Source organism: Chenopodium album, chromosome 4 (assembly GCF_948465745.1).
Source record: "Chenopodium album chromosome 4, dcCheAlbu1.1, whole genome shotgun sequence".
NCBI classification, from domain to species: Eukaryota; Viridiplantae; Streptophyta; class Magnoliopsida; order Caryophyllales; family Amaranthaceae; genus Chenopodium; species Chenopodium album.
In genome coordinates this window covers 68435497-68458512 of record NC_137837.1, presented here as the reverse complement: position 1 = coordinate 68458512, position 23016 = coordinate 68435497, and the positions used below count along the sequence as shown (strand labels likewise).

Below are 23016 nucleotides of genomic sequence, written 5' to 3'. Positions count from 1 at the left end.
CAAATTACAGCCTATAAGATTTTAATAAACGCGCCAAGGACAAATTTATTTCCCTCTTGTGAAATTCCCCCAATTTCAATCCCACCAAGACCCTAAGCAGTAAGCCGCCCATTTTTTTTTCACTCAATTTCTCCGTCACGAAAATTTTTGTTCCACTGGTGAAATTTTCACCGTAATTTTGATATGTACTTATCTGTTCCTTCTCTTCAAAAATTTCACTCCGAATTAGGGTTCTTACGTTTTCTCACTATCCCCAATTGCTGCTTGAATTTAATAATCAGGGTTGCAAACATCCCATTCACGAGCATCTACTAGCTACAAATAAGTATTAATTCTCAATCACCAACATCTATATAGCAGATGATTAGGGGAATTATGTAATTAAGTTGTAAAGCTACCAGCATATCTTTAAAAATGCTTACATACAGCTCATAGGCAGGTTTAATAACAATCCATAGCACATTACCCTAATACTTCCGAAATCAAAGCTTTGAACCAAGCACATTCAGCAACAGTTGATGGTGTAACACCAAATATATACATCCTACTACAGTTAGAATATAATTTAGCAAACATTTACCCAGAATTTAGGATTTACCAGATCAGGCAGAGCATGCAACATGTTAAAAGATCAGACAGGTCCAAGAAAGTCTCCCTCCAATCCAACCACAGCCTGAAATTCCCTCTCAGTCTCCACCCACTTAGTCCCGATGACACAAAAGCGCACCACCACATCTTTCTCGATCTTCGACTGCTTCTCACTTATGAACATAGGATTTTCACCGGGAACATGTTGATAGCCAGGCATCTTCTGAGCAGAGAGAAATATGGTCTCAATGGGTCCAGATCTCAAGAACACCCCATGCCTCAAGACCTTGTGGACAGTTCCTTCCAAAACCTCTCCACGGAAAATCTTGAAAGTGAGACAGCTGAAGGTAACAGGAAACAGAACATCCCCAGATTGCTGCCTGACTCTTCCCTCTCCTATGTTGTCCAGAGTTGTGACTGCAAGCAGATAGCCAAGCTCCTTTGTTGCCTTCTTGGCTGCAAAATCTTCCATCAACCTAAGTATGACTGACTTCTGCAGCATCAATCCTTTGACATCCATATGCTCACAAGGGATGATCACATTCCAAGGCAGTTGTACTTTGATGAACATTGTTTCTAGATACAAAGAGATGAACAAGTTACAACAGAAACCAAAGTTGCCTGGTCAAACTTATACTCAATCAGCAGCAATTGTTTATTAACTTTCTACTCATAAGAAAATGGAATTACATACTCTGTAGTATATATGCCTCAATTAAGGTAAACTTATAGCAAATATAAAACTACCCATCATCACCACTTACCATCAACTTGTACACATTTTCAAGCTACCACTCCGATACCATTAAAGGGAAACCGGATTTTATGAATGCAAGCTTGACAAGGACATGAAAACCTCAAAAAAAATCTGACTATAAATCAGTACACGAGCAGGGAAAAAAAAAAAAAAAAAAAATGAACTTAAGTTCCTTGCATAAGAAATTATACAGTATTTCATACTTCGTAACCCCATATACTCGCTTCCTTCCTTCACTACCCATACATTCATAATTAACTTCTTTTTGACACTCTTCCTTCCTAAAGTCACCTAAAATTTAAGACAGAAAAAATGTTATCGGTAGAGCTATAGGCTAGGGCTTGTCTGGAAGTAAGATAGTTGTAGAGACTAATTACCTGAAAATACAGCCCAAAAAGGTGTATTCTTCCTATTACTTAGCAACATTTACAGAGGAACATAATGAGAGCCCAAAGTTATGTTATTCAAGGAAAAATTTGTGGGAAATTAATGGTACTCCCCTAGACCCCTACTACTCCATACCTTATAAAATTGGTTTTACGAAAAACTATCTTATAAAAAAAATGTTGTAAATTACTTTATAAATCATAAAATGTTGTAACAAGGTACATTTTCCCAATAATGGGAGTTTAACTATTTCTTGGCATTAAATTTTCAATTTCTATTTTTTTTCTTCCCCTTTTCTCTTTCTTTTTCTTTCCATTTTCATCCAAAACACGAAGTTGATGATTACTACGGAATATTTGCTATCACAAATCACAATAGAGGCACCAAGTCGCACCTTCTTCTCACTCTTCCCCTTTAAATGATGGCAAATTCCTCTCCTTAGTCCCTCTAAAACAATCCCTTACCTTCTTCCCCTCTTCTCTTAGCTTAATACATGATAAAAACAAAAACAAAAACAAAACAAAACAAAACAAAACCTTTTGAAGCCTCATCTGTGGCAAACACCAACACCAATCCCGGAAGAAGAAACAATCCTTATCTCATGCAAAATTCTCAAAAAAATCAAACCCTGAAGAAGATTCAATTCTTATTCACTTGAATCACTTCATTATAAATGAGCAATATTTTCAAACGGGTTTTTGCAAAACAATTAGTTTGAAACCCACGCCCAATCCCGGGGTGAAGTATTGGACAATTTTTTTAATTGTTTGGTTTCTTCAACAAGAAATGAGAGAAAAATGAGGCCAAAAGACAAACCACCTTTAAAAGAATAATCAGCATTCAAATTCTTTCAAAGGGGTTCAACAAAACACATTCCTTAACAATGGTTGAGCTCAAATTATAACAATAACAATCACACTTTACAGAACTCGAGAAACATTATCGAAATAGCATTAAAAAAAAAAACAAATTAGCAACAAAATTTGACTCAATTACCAAACAAATTACATAATTTTAGGGATATGTGACTCAATTATCAAATTTCTAGAAACATAATCGCTTCATAATGTTAGTATTTAGAGGCAATAGTTGAGATTTTCGAACCCTACACTTACTGTACTGAAAATTGAATAAAATAAGATGAAATATGAACCCTAGATTGTGAAATTGAAATGAAGATTACTAAAAGAAACAACAGCTTACCTAGTGGAGAACGTCAAGTGCGATGTTGAGTGCGCTTCAATGGAGAAGGAGGAGAGAGAGGGGGAGCTAGAGGGCGGAGAGAGAGAGAGGGAGAGTTGAGCAGTGGAAGTGCATAAAAAAAAAAACCATTTTCCCTTCCATTATATTTTCCCCTTTGCACGGTAATTTTCAGACTATTATTGGTGTAACATTATAATTATATTTATTGTTAGTGCTTGTAACATAATAATTCGTATTTAATTTCAAAAATAAAATTGTCAAAAAGTATTATAAATCACATGAAAAATTTAACTACGATATATTTATTTTCTTATTATTTCTAATATTTACTAAAATAAAATACGAAAAATCAAATAAAGTACAAAGAGCTTATTAACAAAATGAGTTTTGTAAAAATACTCCTTTGACTATGAGTGTTTAAAAATTCACAACAAAGTGATGCTCTGTACTATTTTTCTTTTTGACAAACAAATTATATATATATATATTTTTTGACAAACAAATTATATATATATATATATGTATGTATAGCTAGCCTTCCATCTACCATATCTATATATACAACTTTTTTTTTTCTTCTTCCATATAAAATTGACCACTTTTAAAATGTGAAAATATAATTAAAAAAAATAATGAAATAATTAATATTTGAGTATAATATATTAGGAAGAAACATAATGATTATTTTGGAAGGAAAAAATATTATTTTTGTAAGAAAGGAATGAAAATATTATACTTTGTATTACGTATATTAAATCTTTTCTAAGAAGATTTTTTGACAAAAAAAAAAAAAAAAAGCAAAAAAATAAAATAAAAATAAAAAATTTTGGCGGAAAATTTTTAACCAAAAGTTGACATGTCTCATCTTTGGTTTCGCCTTTAGTATATAGTTATAAACTAGTTTAAGTCCCGTACAATGCACGGTTTTTACTTAGCATATTTATAAATTATAATGTTAATTTAACAATAATTAATCAAAAATAAAAATCAATATTTTTAATTGAAACAAATACTTGATTTTCTTTTCCATAAAATACCTATTATAAAATATTATATGTCAAAATATTTTCATTGAATGCATGTAGAATATATACTTTATATATAGTTGTCAAATTGAAAGTTAAATATTATAGGATATTATAAAATAATGTTCATAAATATTTTGTTAAAAAAAGGAAAGTAAAAGTGGCGGGAATTTTTTTAATCAAAACCTGACAAGTGTTATACCAGATTCGCCTTTAGTATAATGTAATTGATAAAATACCTATTATAAAATATTATATGTCAAAATATATATTTTCATTGAATGCATGTAGAATATATACTTTATATATAGTTGTCAAATTTAAAGTTAAATATTATAGGATATTATAAAATAATGTTCATAACTATTTTGTTAAAAAAAAGGAAAGTAAAAGTGGCGGGAATTTTTTTAATCAAAACCTGACAAGTGTCATACCAGATTCGCCTTTAGTATAATGTAATTGATTATCATTTCTTTTTTTTGACAAGAATATTATTATCATTTTTAAGTTAAAGAGAGCTCTTTCCCAACATAATCTTTGGTTTCCCAACATAATGTTGGGAAAAACTCCAATTTCTTAACTACAACTTCTTTTTCTTTTATTCTCAAAATACCGTCCACGTAAGCAAGTTAGAAAAAACTGATTTTTTTTTTACCAGTTCAGGGAGAAACCGCTACTTGAAGTGGCGGTTTTCAAAACTTAATTCTACCTCGTTACGTATTATGTGCAACAAAAACATTGACACGGATTCCTAGACAAAATTTGTATGTGAGTGGTAAATGGAGAGAAAGATATAAAAAAGCATGTGATGAGGAGAGAGATAGAGAGAAATGACAACCAATAAAAGAAAAGAAAACATTTGTTGCAAATAAAGTGTAACATCTATTTTTAGTAAATGTTGCACATAATATAAAATGGAGGTAGTACTTATAAAAAATTGAGTCCCCTCATTATTGCCTTATTAATTAAGTCCCTTATAAAGAATTGAGTCCCCTCATTATTGCCTTGATTAAACCAGACAAATTCAATCCCTTCATTTTATCATTTCTGCTGATTGTTTTAAAAATATAGTTGTTTGAATTGATATTAAGAAAGTGCAACAGCAATACAAAAGCTTTGTTCTTGAAATTTTTTAAATGTTTGTTATCCGAAAAAATAATTCTTTTAGTAATTTTTTTAATGTTCTTCTTTTCTCTAGTTTGTAGCTTATTTGTCTTGCATTTCTAGCAAAAGCACACATCGCAATTTTAGTGAAGGCTTGTAGAGCCCTAAAATTTAAAAATAATTAAAATAAAATAAAGATTATCGATATGCCTAGTGTATATTGCAAAACAAGGTCATTAAGGAGAGTTTCTAAGACAGTCAAACACTCTTTTATGAGATTTCTAATATGCCCAAACTGTTAAAAAAAAAAAAAAAAAAAAGTAATTAATGGGTGTGCGTGGCTATATTAAGTGGTAGGGGCTATATTAAGTGGTAGGCGGGTTGACAATCCATGTGATTCAGCGTTAGTTTATGAGATGGTAATGATTTTAAAGAGAAATGTGGATCGGAGTTGGAAGGTCGAGGATGTAATGAAGATGATGAATTGAAGAAAATAAACATTCAAAGTATTGTAATTCTATGCCTTATTTTTGTTCCAAAAAAAAGAAGGGACTTTTTAAAAAAAAAAAAAAATTGTATTGGTCTTAAATTAAAATATTTACACACAAAAAAAAAAAAAAAAAAAAAAAAAAACACCAAACAAACTCCCTTATTGTTTAACCAAGGGGACTCAATTCTTTAACCAAAGAGACTCAATTTTTTCCCTTATTTTATTAAAACCCACCGAAAACCCAAACCCATTCTAGTCCATCAGTCCCTTTACCCTCTATAAAATAAATAGAGTCCCCTTTCCCCACATTTTGCAAGAATTGAGTCCCTTTTTTCATACTTAACTCATTATATATTAGCTTAACTTAGCTTAGTTCTCTTCCAATCGAAGGTTGATCTTATTCGAAAAATGAAGGTGTGCTCAATAAGCCAATAAGGTTGGATGGATACAATGTGAAATTTGAACTTTGAAGTTGCAAGTATATATAATCTAGATATTAATAGTTAAAAGTTGTCAAATTTAAGGTGTTTTTACTAGACAAGATTTTAATAGACATGATTATTGGATAAGGTCAATATAGTGCCAATAAGACATCTCAATAGCTTTTGAAATAATGTAATTATGATGATAAAGAGAAGTGCTTGTATACATTCATATTCACTTATACTCACTTTTGTCTCTCATAAATGTAAACATGCCCTTAATCATAGTACATCAAAATTTCTCATACGAAATATCGTTAGTCGTGAAATATAGCACATTCAATCCATATCCACACCAATTTAGAGAAACTAATAAATAACTATGGAGTATATGCATACCTTTGTTATACCTTTGTTATATATGACTATAATCAAACGTGCAAGGCTCTCGTATTGGCTTTCTTGGTTATGGTGCTTATCGTATTGTATGTTCAATTGGCTAGAGATTTGGTGTTGATAACGTGTTGTAAAATAAGAAGAATATGAGAGATGGAGAAGGAATTAATTTGTGTATTTATTATTCCGTATGATAAGGTATATACATACAATATAATTAAGGTTTGGTTGGATAAGAATATAAACCCTAGATCTAGATTGTTCTAAAGGATACAAGGGAGGATAATGGATATCCACAAATATTTCATAACACTTGTTTTTTTTAGTTACCTTCCTGTGTTTTTTTTAGGAGCTTAGGTAAAATCTACCAAAAATATAAATTTTGCTAAAATCTAGAATTTAGGTAGCCGTTATAAGAGTCGGTGACTCGGTGATTTCGTGATGATCAAATATATGTGATTAGGTCGGTTTCTGAGTAATAATATAAATTCATGTGATTGTTGAATAATTTTGAGAATTTGGACAAATCCATGTTAATTAATTAGGCTACTTAGGCAAACGTGTTGTAAACTAATTAATAAAGATTAGGAAATTTTGTCAGAAACCTCCTTTTAAAAGAACTTTTTGTGAAAAACCTCCTTATAAAAATATTTTCAGACGTTGACTACCCACGTGCATCTCACGTGGTCAACGAAAACCCACCCAAGCTAATATTTCCCTAAATTTTCCCTCGAAGTACTCTGTTCCTCTTCCTTCTTCTGTTCTTCCCCCTCTTTCCAATTAAACCCAATTTATTCCCTTTCATTACTTTGATTTGTGCAAGGATCTTCAATTAAGCCAGGTAATTTTCGAAATTTGGAACTGAATTTATGTAAATTAGGGCTGATTATGAGTTAAGGTTAATTCGAAAAACTAGGGTTCTTAAATTGAATCGTTCCTTAATTTTTTTTTGTTTTTGCAGCATGATTGAGGGGGGGAGGGGGTCAAAAGTGTCGTTGTGGAAATTTTACTTAACCCTAACATTATAAAAATCAGAAATTTTACCTGTCTTTTTGGATGATTATGTAACTGGTCCCCCTACCTTGCTTCCTTGTTGTAGCTGCTTTCATTTTCATACCCAAGGCAAAGAAATGCAAGGACGAATTCAATTAGCACACTAAAGTTGGTAGTTAATAACAAATGTAAGAAAGAGAGAGAAATTTCACTTATTCTTTTGGGAGGGATGGGAATTCAATTCAACCTGCCATGGCAGAGTCGCAACATAGAACAGTAATTGCAAGGGGATAATTGGGTTTAATTAGAAAGAGGGGGAAGAACAGTGAACAGAGTAATTCGAGGGGAAAATTTGGGGAAAAATAAGCTTGGGTGGGTTTTCGTCGACCACGTGAGATGCACGCGGGTAGTCAACGCCTGAAAACAGGGTTTTTTCCGTTCAAAGGAATGATTTTGTAAAAAAAAATTTGATTAAGGTATGATCGCACAAAAATATTTTATAAGGAGATTTTTCACAAAAAAGTGATTTTAAAAGGAGGTTTCTAACAAAATTTCCTAAAGATTATTAAAGGCAAAATAATTTTGAAGGAAATTTTATGTTCTCGACAACAAGAAATATGTTTCTCTGTTTAAAAGAAGACAAAGTGGCTGACCTCTTGGTGCCCGATCAGCAGCCCAGTCAGGGTGGCGCTCGCCTGATCGGGTGCGAGGCTGACTGAAATTTTACCATCTCCATCGCCCGATCGGGCAGCCACCACCCAATAGGGCGCGAGAGGGAGGTTTAATTTTGCTGGGTTTTTGCCCGATCGAGCCACCTCCGCCCGATCGGGCGCGAGATGGGTTGTGAATTGTCACTCCAGAACCGCCCAATCGGGCGCGCATGTCTGGGTGGTTGAATTGTGACGGTTTCCTTCAAGTGTCGGTAGTTATTTCATGGATGTTGGTTTTCTTTTTTGTTCTAATATATATATGTACTACTGTACATATGTTGGATATACGTTTGAGAAGAAAAAGCAGCAACTTTCTTATTTTCTTCATGAAACTTTTATTTGCAAAGTTTAATTATCATCATCTCAAATTACAAAAGCTTAAATACATTGTTTTGTAATCATCCTACTCCTGATTGCAATTGTTCTTTGTTGTATCTCCTAAGTAAATTTCCGTGAAACCTGGTTGTAGTATAAGGTCGGAATTATACTTTTGGGAAAGTGATTCCGTTCACGCCTCGAAGATTTTCCGTTCTAATTTGTTTACTATTTTTGTGACCCTTTTTTATACACAAATTCCCTAACAATCCAAAAGTATAATTCCACAAAGATGGAAAATGTTAAGGAATTGATGACCAACATTCAAAAGTTGGACAAATTCGAGGGAGTTGATTTCCGAAGGTGGCAGAAGAAGATGCATTTCTTCTTGACTACAATTGGGGTGACTTATGTTCTTGCTACTCCAAAGCCCGAGGAGAAAGAGGAGGAAACTTTGGATGAAACAAGGAAACGCAACAAGTGGGAGAATGACAATTACATTTGTTGTGGCCATATACTCGATGGTATGTCTAATGAACTCTTTGATATCTATCAGTTTAATGATTCTTCTAAGTCTCTATGGGATGAATTAGAGGCTAAATATATGGCTTAAGATGCTTCTAGCAAGAAGTTTCTTGTTAGTAAATTTAATAATTATAAGTTTATTGAAAGTAGGCCAATTATGGAACAATTTCATGAGTTACAAAGAGTATTAGGAAGTCTTAGACATCATAACATAGTTCTTGATGAGACCTTTGTAATGTCAGCTATTATAGACAAATTGCCTTTTTCTTGGAAAGACTTTAAAAGTGGTTTAAAGCATAGGAAGGATGATATTAATCTTGAGAGTTTGGCTTCTCACATTCGGATTGAGAAAGAAATCCGGGTGCAAGAGGGAAATAAGGATGCAAATCCTAGTTCTACTACGGTAAATGTAGTGGAGGATGCCAAACAAAATGTGAGAAAAGGGGGGTAATGACTCAAACAAAAATAAGGGCAAGAAGCCTAAGTTAAGCGGTGATGGTTCAAAGTCACGTGCTTGTTGGGTTTGTGGAAGACCCGACAACTTCAAGAAAGATTGCACAATCTGGAAGAAAAAGATGAGTAAGAAGAAGGCTCAAGATGGGAATGATAATGCTAGCCAATCCCAAGACAAACAAGGTAAATCTTGTGCACAAATTTCATTCAATTCGTTTATGAATTATATGTGTATGATTTCTTAAATCGATTGTGTACAGGCTGATTGTTCGTGGTATATCGATTTGGGAGCATCGAGGCACGTGTGCAAGGATAGATCATTGTTCAAGACCTTCTTGGAGGTTGATGATGGAGAAATTCTCTATATGGGCAATGACTCTACAGCTAAGGTGCTTAACAAAGGACAAGTGGAACTAGTCTTTAGTTCGAGAAAGTATCTTATTTTAAGAGATGTGTTGTATTATCCCGAACTTAGGAGGAATCTTGTATCCGGTGCAATCTTGAATCGATTAGGTTTTAAGATGGTGTTTGAGTCAAATAAATTTATTTTGTCTAAAGGAGGTCAATTTGTAGGACTTGGTTATTTGTGTAATGGTATGTTTAAGTTAAGTATTTTAAATATTTTGAATGATGTTGTGTATGTTATTAGTGATAACTCTTCTATATGGCATTTGCGACTTGGTCATGTTAATTATAAAAAGTTATATTTTATGTCTAAGCATGATTTGAAACCATGTTTGATCAAAGAATAGAGAAGTGTAAGACATGCATGTTAACCAAAATCACAAGGAAACCATTTCCTAAAATTTTTGAGAAAAATACTTCATTGCTTGATTTAGTGCATAGTGACTTGTGTGATTTTCACAACACACCTTCTTTACGAAATAAAAAATATTTGGTAACTTTTATTGATGACTTTTAAAGGTTTAGTTACATTTATTTGTTATTCTCTAAAGATGAAGCTCTTGACAAATTTAAAATCTACAAAAATGAAGTAGAATTGCAAACCAATGAAAAGATTAAAAAGCTAAGAACTGATAAAGGAGGTGAATACTATGACCCAAGTTATTTCCAATCTTTAGGTTTAGTACATGAAACTACCGCGACATATACACCATAACAAAATGGTGTAGCGGAAAGGAAGAATAGGACACTAGAAGAAATGGTAAATTCTATGTTGTCATATTCAGGTTTAAGTGATGGATTTTGGGGTGAAGCCGTTTTAACGGCTTGTTACGTGTTAAATCGTGTTCCCATGAAAGGGAAAGATGTAACCCCATATGAGCTATGGTATAAAAGGAAACCAAACTTGAGTCATCTCAAAGTTTGGGGTTGTAGGGCAATTGTCAAAGTGCTGGAACCTAAACGTAAAAAGTTAGGTGAAAGAGGAGTTGAATGCATTTTTATAGGATATGCGGATCATAGAAAATCCTATAGGTTCTACGTAATAGAACAAAATGACTTTTGGTCAGTTCACACCACCATTGAGTCAAGGGATGCATTGTTTGATGAAAATCGATTTTCTTCAATTCATTGACCAAAGGATATAACTCCAAATGTCAATGCTCAAAGTCTTGATCAAATTGTCATTGATCAAGAGGTGGATGACCAAACTCAGCTCATTTAGAGGAGGCATCTACATCATCATCACAACCTAGGAGAAGTAAGAGGGAAAGGAAAGGAAAATCTTTTGGCCCGGACTTTCATGTGTACTTAATTGAAGGATCAAGGGAATTTGTTTCAACACAATTTTCATACATTTTTAATGTGGAAGATAATCCTTTGACCTATGATGAGGCTATGAGGTCTCGTGATGCTCCATTTTGGAAGGAAGCTATTAATGATGAGATGGAATCCATCATGGGAAACAATACTTGGGTTTTAGCTACTTTACCACCAAAATGTAAACCAATTGGGTGCAAATGGATCTTCAAAAGGAAATTGAGTATTGATGGAACAGTTGAAAAGTTTAAAGCCTGGTTAGTGGCACAAGGTTTTACACAAAACCTGGTATCGATTATTTCGATACATATGCACCTGTTGCAAGAATCTCAACAATTAGGTTGTTGACAGCACTAGCGGCTATCCACAAGCTTGTGATCCATCAAATGGATGTCAAGACAACATTCTTTAATGGAGATCTAGAGGAAGAAGTTTACATGCGACAACCGGAAGAGTTTGTTGTGGAAGGTCAGAAAGGAAAGGTTTGCAAGTTGATTAAATCTTTGTATGGGTTAAAGCAAGCACCTAAGCAATGGCATCAAAAAATTGATGAGGTTGTGTTGTCTAATGGTTTTAAGTTGAACAATTCAGACAAGTGTATTTATAGCAAATTTGATGACAACGGTCAAGGTGTCATAATTTGCCTATATGTAGATGACATGTTGATCTTTGGAACTAATTTGTCACAAGTTGAAAAGACAATGTCGTTTCTTAGTTCAAAGTTTTCCATGAAAGACATGGGAGAAGCGGATGTCATCTTGGGCATAAGAATAAAGAGGGAAAAATGAAAGTTGATCTTGTCACAATCTCATTATATTGAGAAAGTGCTCAAGAAATTCAATGTGAGTGAATACACTACTTCTCTTTATTCAACACCTATGGATCCTAGCATAAAGTTGATACCTAATGAAGGTAGTGCTATTTCACAACTTGAATATGCTAAAGTAATAGTTGTTTAATGTATGCCATGACAAGTACTAGACCGAATATTGCTTATGCAGTTGGTCAACTGAGCAGGTACACTAGCGAGTCTAGTATGCAACATTGGCAAGCGGTTCGACGCTTGTTGAAGTACTTGAAGAAAACCAAGGAGTTTGGTTTGTCTTATAGCGGATATCCTTCGGTTGTAGAAGGGTATTCGGATGCAAGTTGGATATCTAACAAAGATCATTCCTCCACAAGTGGATGGGTATTCCGATATGGGGGAGGTGCCATTTCATGGGCTTGAAAGAAGCAAACTTGCATTGCGGACTCCACAATGACATCGGAGTTCATTGCATTACATTCGGCTGGTAAAGAAGCCGAATGGTTGAAGGATCTCATGTTTGAGATTCCTTTGTTGCCAAAACCGATATCACCAATAGTGATACATTGTGATAACAATGCTACCTTGGCAAGGGCTTATAGCCAAGTTTATAATGGTAAGTCAAGGCACATTGGAGTAAGGCATAGTTACATCCAAGGGCTTATCGAGGATAGTGTGATCACTATTGATTATGTTCGAACGGATCTAAATCTCGCTGATTGTTTTACAAAGGCATTGGCTAGAGATGTAAACAATAGGATGGCAATCGGTTTAGGATTGGAGCCCTAAATAATCACAATAAAGAGAATCTCAACTTAACGCCCAATAAGACGTTGGGTCTTAAGTTCAATGAGATCAATTCTCTTATTTGATGATTGGGAACTTGTTTATTCATCCAAGGTAAAGTTCCGGTTTACTGTGATGTAAAGAGATTGTTTTAAACTTAATAGAATTCCTGATAAAGTGCTTTGGTCACAGGAGCATGTTGAAAGTCTACCTATATAAGTACGAGGCTTAGCCGCTTTAAGAAGCTACTAGGAGCTTAGCTTTTATGTACTTATGAATAGATATGGACACATGGCTTATAGTGTCAAGCTAATATGTATTTAAGTAATTAATCTTGTGTGTGTAATATCTTCAAGTTTCCAAATGTGTTGCTTTTGGTTCAAACGTTTTACGATACCAAATGGATACGGATTCTTGAATTGTATGTTTCACTAAGTGGGAGTTGAAGTCTTTGTAAACTTTCATTTATGCATAAGATTGTTTTGTGATGATGATGCTTTGCAATGTGTCTAATTTAATTCTCAAAATGGGGGAGGATTGTTGAATAATTTTGAGAATTTAGACAAATCCATGTTAATTAATTAGGCTACTTAGGCAAAGGTGTTGTAACTAATTAATAAAGATTATTAAAGGCAAAATAATTTGAAGGAAATTTATGTTCTCGGCAACGAGAAACATGTTTCTCTGTTTTAAAGAAGACAAAGTGGCTGACCTCTTTGTGCCCGATCAGCAGCTCGGGTCAGGGTGGTGCTCACCCGATCGGGCGCAAGGCTGACTGAAATTTTACCATCTCCACCGCCCGATCGGGCAGCCATCGCCCGATAGGGCGCGATACGGACGTTTAATTTTTTTGGGTTTTTGCCCGATCGAGCCACCTCCGCCCGATCGGGCGCAAGATGGGCTGTGAATCGTCACTCCAGAACCGCCCGATCGAGCGGTGGCTGCCCGATCGGGCGCGCATGTCTGGGTGGTTGAATTGTGACGGTTTCCTTCAAGTGTCGGTAGTTATTTCATGGCTGTTGGTTTTCTTTTTAGTTCTAATATACATTTGTACTATTGTACATATGTTGGATATACGTTTGAGAAGAAAAAGCAGCAAATTTCTTATTCTCTTCATGAAACTTTTATTTGCAAAGTTTATTTATCATCATCTCAAATTACAAAAGCTTAAATACATTGTTTTGTAATCATCCTACTCCTGATTACAATTGTTCTTTGTTGTATCTCCTAAGTAAATTTCCGTGAAACCCGGTTGTAGTATAGGGTCGGAATTATACTTTTTGGAAAGTGATTCCGTTCGCGCCTCGAAGATTTTCTGTTCTAATTTGTTTGCTATTTTTGTGTCCCTTGTTTATACACAAATTCCCTAACAGTGATTAGCTTTGTTTCAAAAAAACATATATGTGATTAGCTTGTACGAGTATTAGTTTACGAGAGAATTGATACTTGTTTGATTTGAAACAAATAATCCAATCAAATTTGAGAGACAAATTGTCTAAGGAAAATCTGATAATATGGATGTTTACAATAATAGTAAGGTGTTTGACGTGTTTTATGACATGTTAAAGATGATACGAGAATCTGGCCGTCGAAACCCCGAGGAGGCTTCTACGGTGGTTTGTGATGGAGAGCAGTACGAGCAGATGATGGCTAATTTACAAAACATGGAGATACTCTTCAGTGGTGAAGAATGTTTCGGACAATATGTCGATTTACACGAGTGTTACAACAGGTACATTAATTCTGAATTCGGTCACACTATCAATTATGGCTATGTGGTTTATCTTGATAATTTTCCTACAATTGATATGATTCCTTCTGTTGAAGCATAAAGGTTTTGATGATGAGGAACTTAAACTAAAAGCAAAACTCATCTAATAAAGATTCTCTAGTGTGTGATTAGTCAAAGTGCAGAATAATCTTGGTGATTGAAGAACTGTCTGAATCTAAGAAGACATGAAGAAGATCTTTATTGAAGAAGTTAAATAAATCAGAGGAAGAGTTCTCTAACAAGAGCTAAGTTCCCTAACAGGAACTCGAAGACTAGCAGTTAAGTTCTTTGGTGGAACTTGATATGCTTGAAGCCCAAGTAATTCATCTGTTCAGAATGCGGCGCAGCAATAATTGTTAATGTTTATTCTTAGTAATTATTGTAAATATGGTAAGTAGGTTAGTGCACGAGATTTATTAGAAACGTGATAAGTTTGCTTGGTAAATAAAATAAATATGGAAGATAATAAAAGATAGACTTTAGGAAAAGATTTCGTAACAAAAAGATTATTTTTTTATCTAAAGTCGGTTTATTAAGAAAGATAAGTTTTCTTTATAAAATCTTTTATTCTTATTTTCAGAAAAGATTTTATTCTACTTGATTTACAAAAACCGTGTTTAATAAAAGATAAGTTAAGTTAACATGTTTATCTTTTTAGAAAACCTACTTTCTATACAAGTGTTACTTGTATAAATAGTAGAGAGCAAAATGTTTTAGGTTTTTGTGAGTTTATGCGTGAAGAAATCTAAGTGCTTTAAACGAGTAAGTTTACCAAGCTTTTAACTTATCATATTAGTTTCGGATTTCGTGCATTGCTTACCTATCATAATAGGCATCGTGTATTTGTATTGGTTGGGTTATTTGGGTGATTTTATAGTTTGATTTTTACACAGTTTTGTTTAAGTCTTTTGGTGAGGCTGTGAGTAGTTTTGTACTTAGGTGGTACAAGTAGTTTGTACTTTGGCAGTACTGGTAGTACTTTGGTGGTACGAGTGAATCTAAGTGTGGTGCTTAGATTGGGTAGGATAGGGTCCTATCAAGTAGCAAGTCCAGTGAGGAACTTGTGAAATAAAGGTCTGTGGCTAATAGGTTGTAACTTGGTGTTTGCCCTATTATAGTGAAGTGATTTGTGTTTGAAATCCCTAAGGTAGGGTCGAGGTTTTACTTCCAGTTGGGCCCTGGAAGGTTTCCTCGTAAAAACTGTGTGTTTGCTTAAGTTCCTATACGTATTGTTTATTTATCCGCAAAAAGTAGTCACTAGGAACTCAATACAATTCACCCCCCCTCTTGTATTAATCGTCTCAACTAACAATTGGTATCAGAGCAAGGTACTCTCGTATAAGCGAATAACTTTGCTGAGTAAGTTCCTGGAGAGATGAACTACAAAGAGAAACTTGAAGAAGGGTATTCCACCCAACGTCCTCCGATGTTCAATGGTAAGTTCTACACCTACTGGAAGAACAGGATGGAGATATTCATTAAGGCTGAAAATTACCAGGTTTGGCGTGTTATTGAAGCTGGTGATTTTGAAATAACCATAACCAATGAAAAGAACGAGGTAGTTCCTAAACCTATTTCTGATTATGATAAAGAAGACTATCAGAAACTTGAATTGAATGCTTTAGCCATAAAATATTTGCATTGTGGACTTGGACCTCATGAACATAATCGTATCATAGGATGCAAGTCTGCTAAGCAGATTTGGGATCTACTAGAGGTAACTCATGAAGGTACTAATGAGGTAAAACGTTCTAAAATTGATTTGTTGATGTCTAGATATGAAAGGTTTGAAATGCAATCAAAGGAAACCATAGAGGAGATGTTTACTAGGTTCAATGATATTATTAATGAATTGAATTCCCTTGGCAGACACATTCCAATTGATGAACAGGCTAGGAAGATCTTGAGGAGTCTACCACAAGATGAACGATGGAGGTCAAAGGTTACTGCCATGCAGGAAGCTAAGGACTTCACAAAGTTCAACATGGAACAACTAGCTGGATCATTGATGACTCATGAACTGCATTTGAGTTCCAGCTCTAAAAGTTCCAAAAACAAGAGTTTGGCTCTTAAGGCTCAAGACTCGGAGGAATCAGAGGCTGATGAGGAAGAGATGGCAATGCTAGTTAGAAAGTTCAAGATGATGATGAACTATAAGAAGTTTGATAGGAACAAGAAATATGCAAGTTCCAGAAACACAACATGTTTCAAGTGCGGCTCAAAAGATCATTTCATTAAAGATTGTCCCTTACCAGACGGTGAGAAAGGAAAGACTAAAGGCAAGGAGCAATCCAAAGAGTCAAGAGTCTATAAACCTTATTTCACCAAGGACAATGTAAAGAAAGCCATGTTAGCCGCTTGGGGAGATTCAGATTCTGAGGAAGAGGAAGAACAACCACCAGAGGAAACTGCTCATCTATGTTTGATGGCCAAAATAGATGAAAAGGCAAAGCTGAAGGAACTAGAATCTGAGGTATGGTTTTCTCGAAAAGAACTTAGACATTACTCTAAAGAAAAATTAATATCAACTGTCTTGGAGATTCAAGAAGATCTTAAAGATCTGCATAAAGCTAAACATAAAAGTGATGAAGCCTTGGTTACTTTTAAAGAAAACAGTCAGTGGGTTGATAATCTGAAATTTGATATTCAATATAGATTCTTTAGTCTGTTTGATGATAATAATTATTTAAAAGAAACTATTGACAGGTTAAAACATGATAACATAATGTTGAATGTGGAACTATCCTTGATGAAACTCTGTCTTAATGCTCCTGATTCTGAAGTTCCTCCACTTGCTCAATATCCGAATTTTGAAAAACTAAAATCTGATTTGGAAACTATAAAAGCGGATAAAGCAAGACTTGAGGGGGAACTTGAGAAAGTCAGGAAAGGCAAACAACCCATAGAATACAGAGTTACTGACTGGATTACCAAAGCTCAAACCAAAAGAACAGAAGGTTTGGGTTTCAAAAAGAAGTTCCAAAAAGAAAAGAAATATGTTGACCTGCCAAGTAGTATAGTATGCTATTTCTGTGGGAATACTGGACACAAACAAGTTAATTGTCCTAAGAAAGAAAAGAGTTCACAGAAAAATAAAAGGCATGCAGAACAGATATGGATCGAAAAAAAAAACCTACTATTGTTACACAGGAACCCAAGGAAACCTGGGTTCCTGAACCTAATGTTTGATTTCTCATGCAGGTTCCAGTGAGGGGGAACAACACTTGGTACCTCAACAGTGGTTGTTCTAAGCACATGACTGGAGATAAATCTAGATTTCTCTCACTGGATGCCTACTATGGGGGAACTGTGACCTTTGGTGATAACATGACTGGAGAAATAGTTGCTATCGGCAAAGTAGGAAGGTCAAGTTCCCATGCGATTGATAATGTATTTTTGGTCGAGGGGCTCAAACACAACTTGCTAAGTATTTTACAATTTTGTGACAAAGGTAACTCTGTAAGCATTACTTCTAATAAGTGCAGAATCATTCATAATGACACTGGGAACATCATCTTAGAAGGAATTCGTAAAGGAAACACATATGTTGTTGATCTTAACGAAGTTCCTAATAGTAGTTTAACATGTCTTAGTGTCATTGAGAATGATCCTTTATTATGGCACAAAAGATTTGGACATGCAAGTTTTACTCTACTTGATAAATTAAGATCTAAGGAACTAGTGGAAGGTCTTCCATGTATTAAGTTCCTGTATGACAAAGTGTGTGATGCTTGTGTTAGAGGAAAACAGACTCGAGTTTCTTTCAAGACCAAGAAAATGGTAAGTACCAAAAGACCTTTGGAACTTGTTCATATGGATCTATGTGGTCCTATGAGAATCCAAAGTAGAAGTGGTAAGAGATATGTTATGGTTATTGTTGATGACTTTTCAAGGTTCACTTGGGTTTTCTTTCTTGTAAGTAAAGATGAAACTTTTGATGAATTTGTAGCTTTTGTAAAGAAATAACAGAGAAGAACAGGTAATCCATTAATTCACCTCAGATCAGATCATGGCACAGAATTCGAAAACTCAAAATTTGATGAATTTTGTACTGAACATGGAATGGATCACAACTTCTCTGCCCCTAGGACTCCTCAACAAAATGGAGTAGTGGAACGCAAGAATAGAAGCCTTGAAGACATGGCCAGGACAATGCTGATCTCAAGTAATCTGCCTAGGAACTTCTGGGCAGAAGCAGTGAATATAGCATGCTATATCCTTAATAGAGTATCAGTTAGAGCCATTACCAACAAAACTCCTTATGAGTTAATCAAAGGGAGAAAACCTAATATTTCTTACTTTAGATCCTTTGGTTGTAAATGTTTTGTCCATAAAAATGGTAAAAGGAACTTGGGAAAGTTTGATGAACGTAGTGACGAGGCTGTGTTCCTAGGATACGACTCTAATAGTAAAGCATATAGAGTCTATAATAAAAGGACTATGTGTGTTGAGGAATCTGTACATATTATATTTGATGAAACTGAACAGTCTTTAAATGATGTACAGGATTGTGATAATGATTTTGAAATTGGACTTGTTCGCAAGACAGATCCAGATGAAGAATCAACATCATTGCAGAAGCAGCTAGTGGAAATTAATGAGCAAACGAATCTGGAAGCAAATGAAGAACCAGAAATAGAGAATGTTCCAGAAACTCCTGTTCGAGAACAAAATCAGAATCAAGACGAGGAGAATCCTGTCGAAGTTCCAGTTGAGATTCAAGACCAAGTTCCTACAGAAGAACCAGTCAACAATGAACAGGATAGATTGTATCTAGTGAAGGACTTTACTCCTAAACGTTGGAAACATCATAAATCACATCCTGTTGATGCAATCATGAGTGATATTACAAAAGGAACTCAGACTAGATCTCAGCTTAGGAACTTCTGTGCATTTTATGCATTCCTTTCTTCTATGGAACCAAAGAACTATGTTGAAGCTTTAACTGACGCAGACTGGATTAATGCTATGCAAGCTGAACTAAATGAGTTTGAAAGAAACAAAGTATGGCATCTGGAACCTAGACCCAAAGATAAGAAGACAATAGGTCCAAAATGGGTGTTTAGGAACAAGCTAGATGAGCATGGTATTATTGTCAGAAATAAAGCAAGACTGGTTGTACAAGGTTTCAATCAACAAGAAGGAATAGACTATGAAGAAACATTTGCTCCAGTAGCCAGGTTAGAGGCTATTCGTTTACTTATTGCTTTTGCTGCTTATATGGGATTCACGTTGTTCCAGATGGATGTAAAATGTGCTTTTCTAAATGGATTTTTAAATGAAGAAGTCTATGTGGAACAACCTCCTGGATTTGAAAATCCAGAGTTCCCAAACCATGTCTACAAGCTTGACAAAGCCCTCTATGGACTGAAGCAAGCTCCTAGAGCATGGTATGAAAGATTGTCAAAGTTCCTATTACAAAATGGTTTTAAACGTGGTAAAATAGATAAAACACTGTTTTGAAAATCAAATGGAACTGACATATTAGTTGTACAAATTTATGTTGATGATATTCTGTTTGGTGCAACTAATGAATCTTTGTGCAAGTATTTTGCTGACTTGATGAGTGGAGAATTTGAAATGAGCATGATGGGAGAATTAAATTTCTTCCTTGGACTGCAAATAAAGCAATCTGAGAAAGGAATCATGATCCATCAACAAAAGTACATCAAGGAACTGATCAAGAAATACAAGCTTGAAAATGCTAAGACTAATGATACCCCTATGGGTATTGCAACCAGATTGGATGATGATCCTTCAGGAACTTGTGTTGATCAACCTATGTACAGAGGTATGATAGGATCTTTACTTTAATTAACAGCTAGTAGACATGACATATCTTTCAGTGTAGGTTTGTGTGCCAGGTTCCAAGCAAACCCAAAGGAGTCTCACCTGAAAGCAGTAAAGAGAATCCTCAGATTACTTGAAATGAACTGATGACTTGTGTCTCTTCTATCCTAGAAGTGACTCATTTGATTTGCATGGCTTTATTGATGCTGACTATGCAGGTGATTTGGTGAATAGAAAAAGCACTTCGGGTATGGTACAGTTCTTAGGACCTTGTTTAGTTTCTTGGGGTTCCAAGAAGCAAAACACAGTTGCTCTATCTACAGCTGAAGCTGAATACGTGGCAGCAGCAGCATGTTGCTCACAAGTACTCTGGATAAAACAACAGGTTAGAGATTTTGGTCTTATTTTTTAATGTGTACCTATCTATTGTGATAACACAAGTGCTATTTGTATTTCTAAAGATCCAGTTCAACACTCTAAAGTAAAACACATCCACATAAGGCATCACTTTCTAAAAGATAATGTAGAACAAGGGAACATAAAATTGGAATTTTGTAGTACAGAATATCAACTTGCAGATATTTTGACCAAACCCTTGAGCAGAGAAAGATATGAGAAATTGAGACTGGAACTTGGGATGATCAAGCTGAATTGATTGCTTCTGAAGTTCCTAGATATAGCAAAGTCAAAAATAATGGAAATAGAGCGAAAAGAGCATTTAGCACAATTCTGGTGTGCTAAACATAGCTGAAGTGTCACCGTTGTTGATTACTGAAGGTTAGTTCATTAAACACTCAATTAATTTTGCTAGTAGTAATGTACATCGTATATATGTAGAAAGCGCGTTCCAATTGCGTATTTGTGAACAGTGATCTTATTTTAAAAGTTAAATGAATTTGGAAAGAAAATAAATTTTGGTAAATTCATTCCTGCGTGTTTTATTTTTGGAAAATTCATTGAACTTGTTCAATTAATGACTGCTTTGAAAACCCTTAAAATTCCTTACACCGCTTCATTAATTATAAAAGGAACCCTCAACCACCTTACATCATCACACTGTCAAAATCATTTACTCCACTGTGAAAAAACTTCTACACTATTCTAAAACCCTTTTGAAGAAGAAACTATGGCCATAATCACCTCACTAAGCTCGTCTGAAAACTCACACCACAACCATTCCTCTGAACAAGAAGAAGTTTCATCACTTCCGATTGTCTCTCACACCGAAACTCAAATCATAAATCCACCATCTTCCAACATGCAAAACCCTAACCCCGAACAATTAGAAAACATCACCAAGACAGTGCTTGACAAATTGAGAGAGTGGAAGGCCAAGAAAGGTCAAGAAAAGTCACTGGAGGATCACATTAAGGAAGTTGAGGAGTTTACTCGCAATTTGGAAGAGGAGGGTTCTGAAAAGGAGAAATCGGAGGACGAGGAAGAAATTGATCAGGCTAAACTTGAAATTCAAGCTGATAGGTACGTTGTTGGTCATCGAATTAATTTAAACTGGTGTAGGAGTGCTAGATTTCTAGAATTTATTGATATAATTAAGTTCCAAGGCTGGGAGTATCTGTTGGTTAAAGTTTCTAATAATCTGATGTATCCGAGTGCTATGACTGAATTTTGTCAACACTTTGAAGCAAAATTGGGAATAATAACCAGTAAGGTGAGTAAAGTGAATATTGAATTAGATGTGGAAACACTTAGTAAAATTCTGAGAACCCCTATGGAAGGGTATGAGACTTACACTAAGGGTAAGTCAAGTGTCAAGGTTGGAAATTACTTGAGTGGTGACATAGTTGAAGCCCTAAGAGGAAAAAGGGGGAAGAACATTATGAGTCATAATGATTTGAGTCCTTTAAATAAACTATTATTCAATCTTGTTAAGAAGACTATCTTACCAAGAACTGCAAAGAAGGGTGAAGCTTGTTTGATGGACATGGCGGTAATTTTCTGTCTATCAAGGAGAATTAAAATTAATTTTCCATCACTTATGTATCAGCACTTGGCACATTGTGTTCCAAGTGGAACAAAAGTTGGATATGGTGCTATTCTGTCTACAGTTTTTGAGAGTCTTGGTTTTAAGCTTAAAGGGAAGTATGTGGGCTTGGATGAGAAACCAGATAATGTAATTGATGCTGATACTCTGGCAGGTCTAAGCTTAGAGGTAGTTCAGGGTAAGATTCAGAAGTTAGAGAAGGAAGAAGAGAAGGCTGAGAAGTCAACAGGAAAAAGAAAACAAAAGGAAGTGAGTGATAAACCTGTTAGGAAAAGCAGGAGGTTATCTGAAAGTGCTCTGCCTCAGTCCAGCATGGAGAAACCATTGGAGCTGGATACTGATGACAAAGTACTTGAAGGGCAAGTGGCTGAATTGGTTGATAGAATGGAGAGGGTTGAAATTCAAGCCAAGGAATCTGCTGGGCATGCTCAGTTACAGAAGTTGGAAAAACAGGTGCAGGAGCAGGGGAAGGCACTAAAAGAACTGTAGAAATCAGTGCAGGCTCAGGACAAGGTTCTGAAGGAACAGGATAAGAAATTCCAACAGAAATTGGAGGGTCTGGAGAAAATGTTGGAAGCTCTCATTGCACAACAGAAGGAAGACAGCAAGCAGATTCTGGACCTTTTGCAGACCTAGCCATTTCTTGTTTAGCTTTCCTAAAATAGCCTATCCTAACTTCCTTAGCAGTCATGAACATTTTCAGTTTGTTTTTGATATATTTCAATATTTTGGTTTGTAAACACTTTAAGCAGGATGATTAATCTTTCTTATT

At 35.0% G+C, this 23016-nt stretch overlaps 1 protein-coding gene across 1 annotated transcript; it reads right to left on the bottom strand.

The window, feature by feature from the left end:
- Window positions 1–354: 354 nt before the first annotated feature.
- LOC145627140 (DNA-directed RNA polymerase V subunit 7-like) lies at window positions 355–3080 on the bottom strand. Its single transcript, XM_081679531.1, has 2 exons — window positions 2936–3080; window positions 355–1164 (listed from the first exon to the last, which is right to left on the bottom strand). Exon 2 carries the CDS (start codon window positions 1157–1159, stop codon window positions 632–634), a length of 528 nt encoding a protein of 175 aa, XP_081535657.1. The 5' UTR covers window positions 1160–1164; window positions 2936–3080; the 3' UTR covers window positions 355–631.
- Window positions 3081–23016: the final 19936 nt, after the last annotated feature.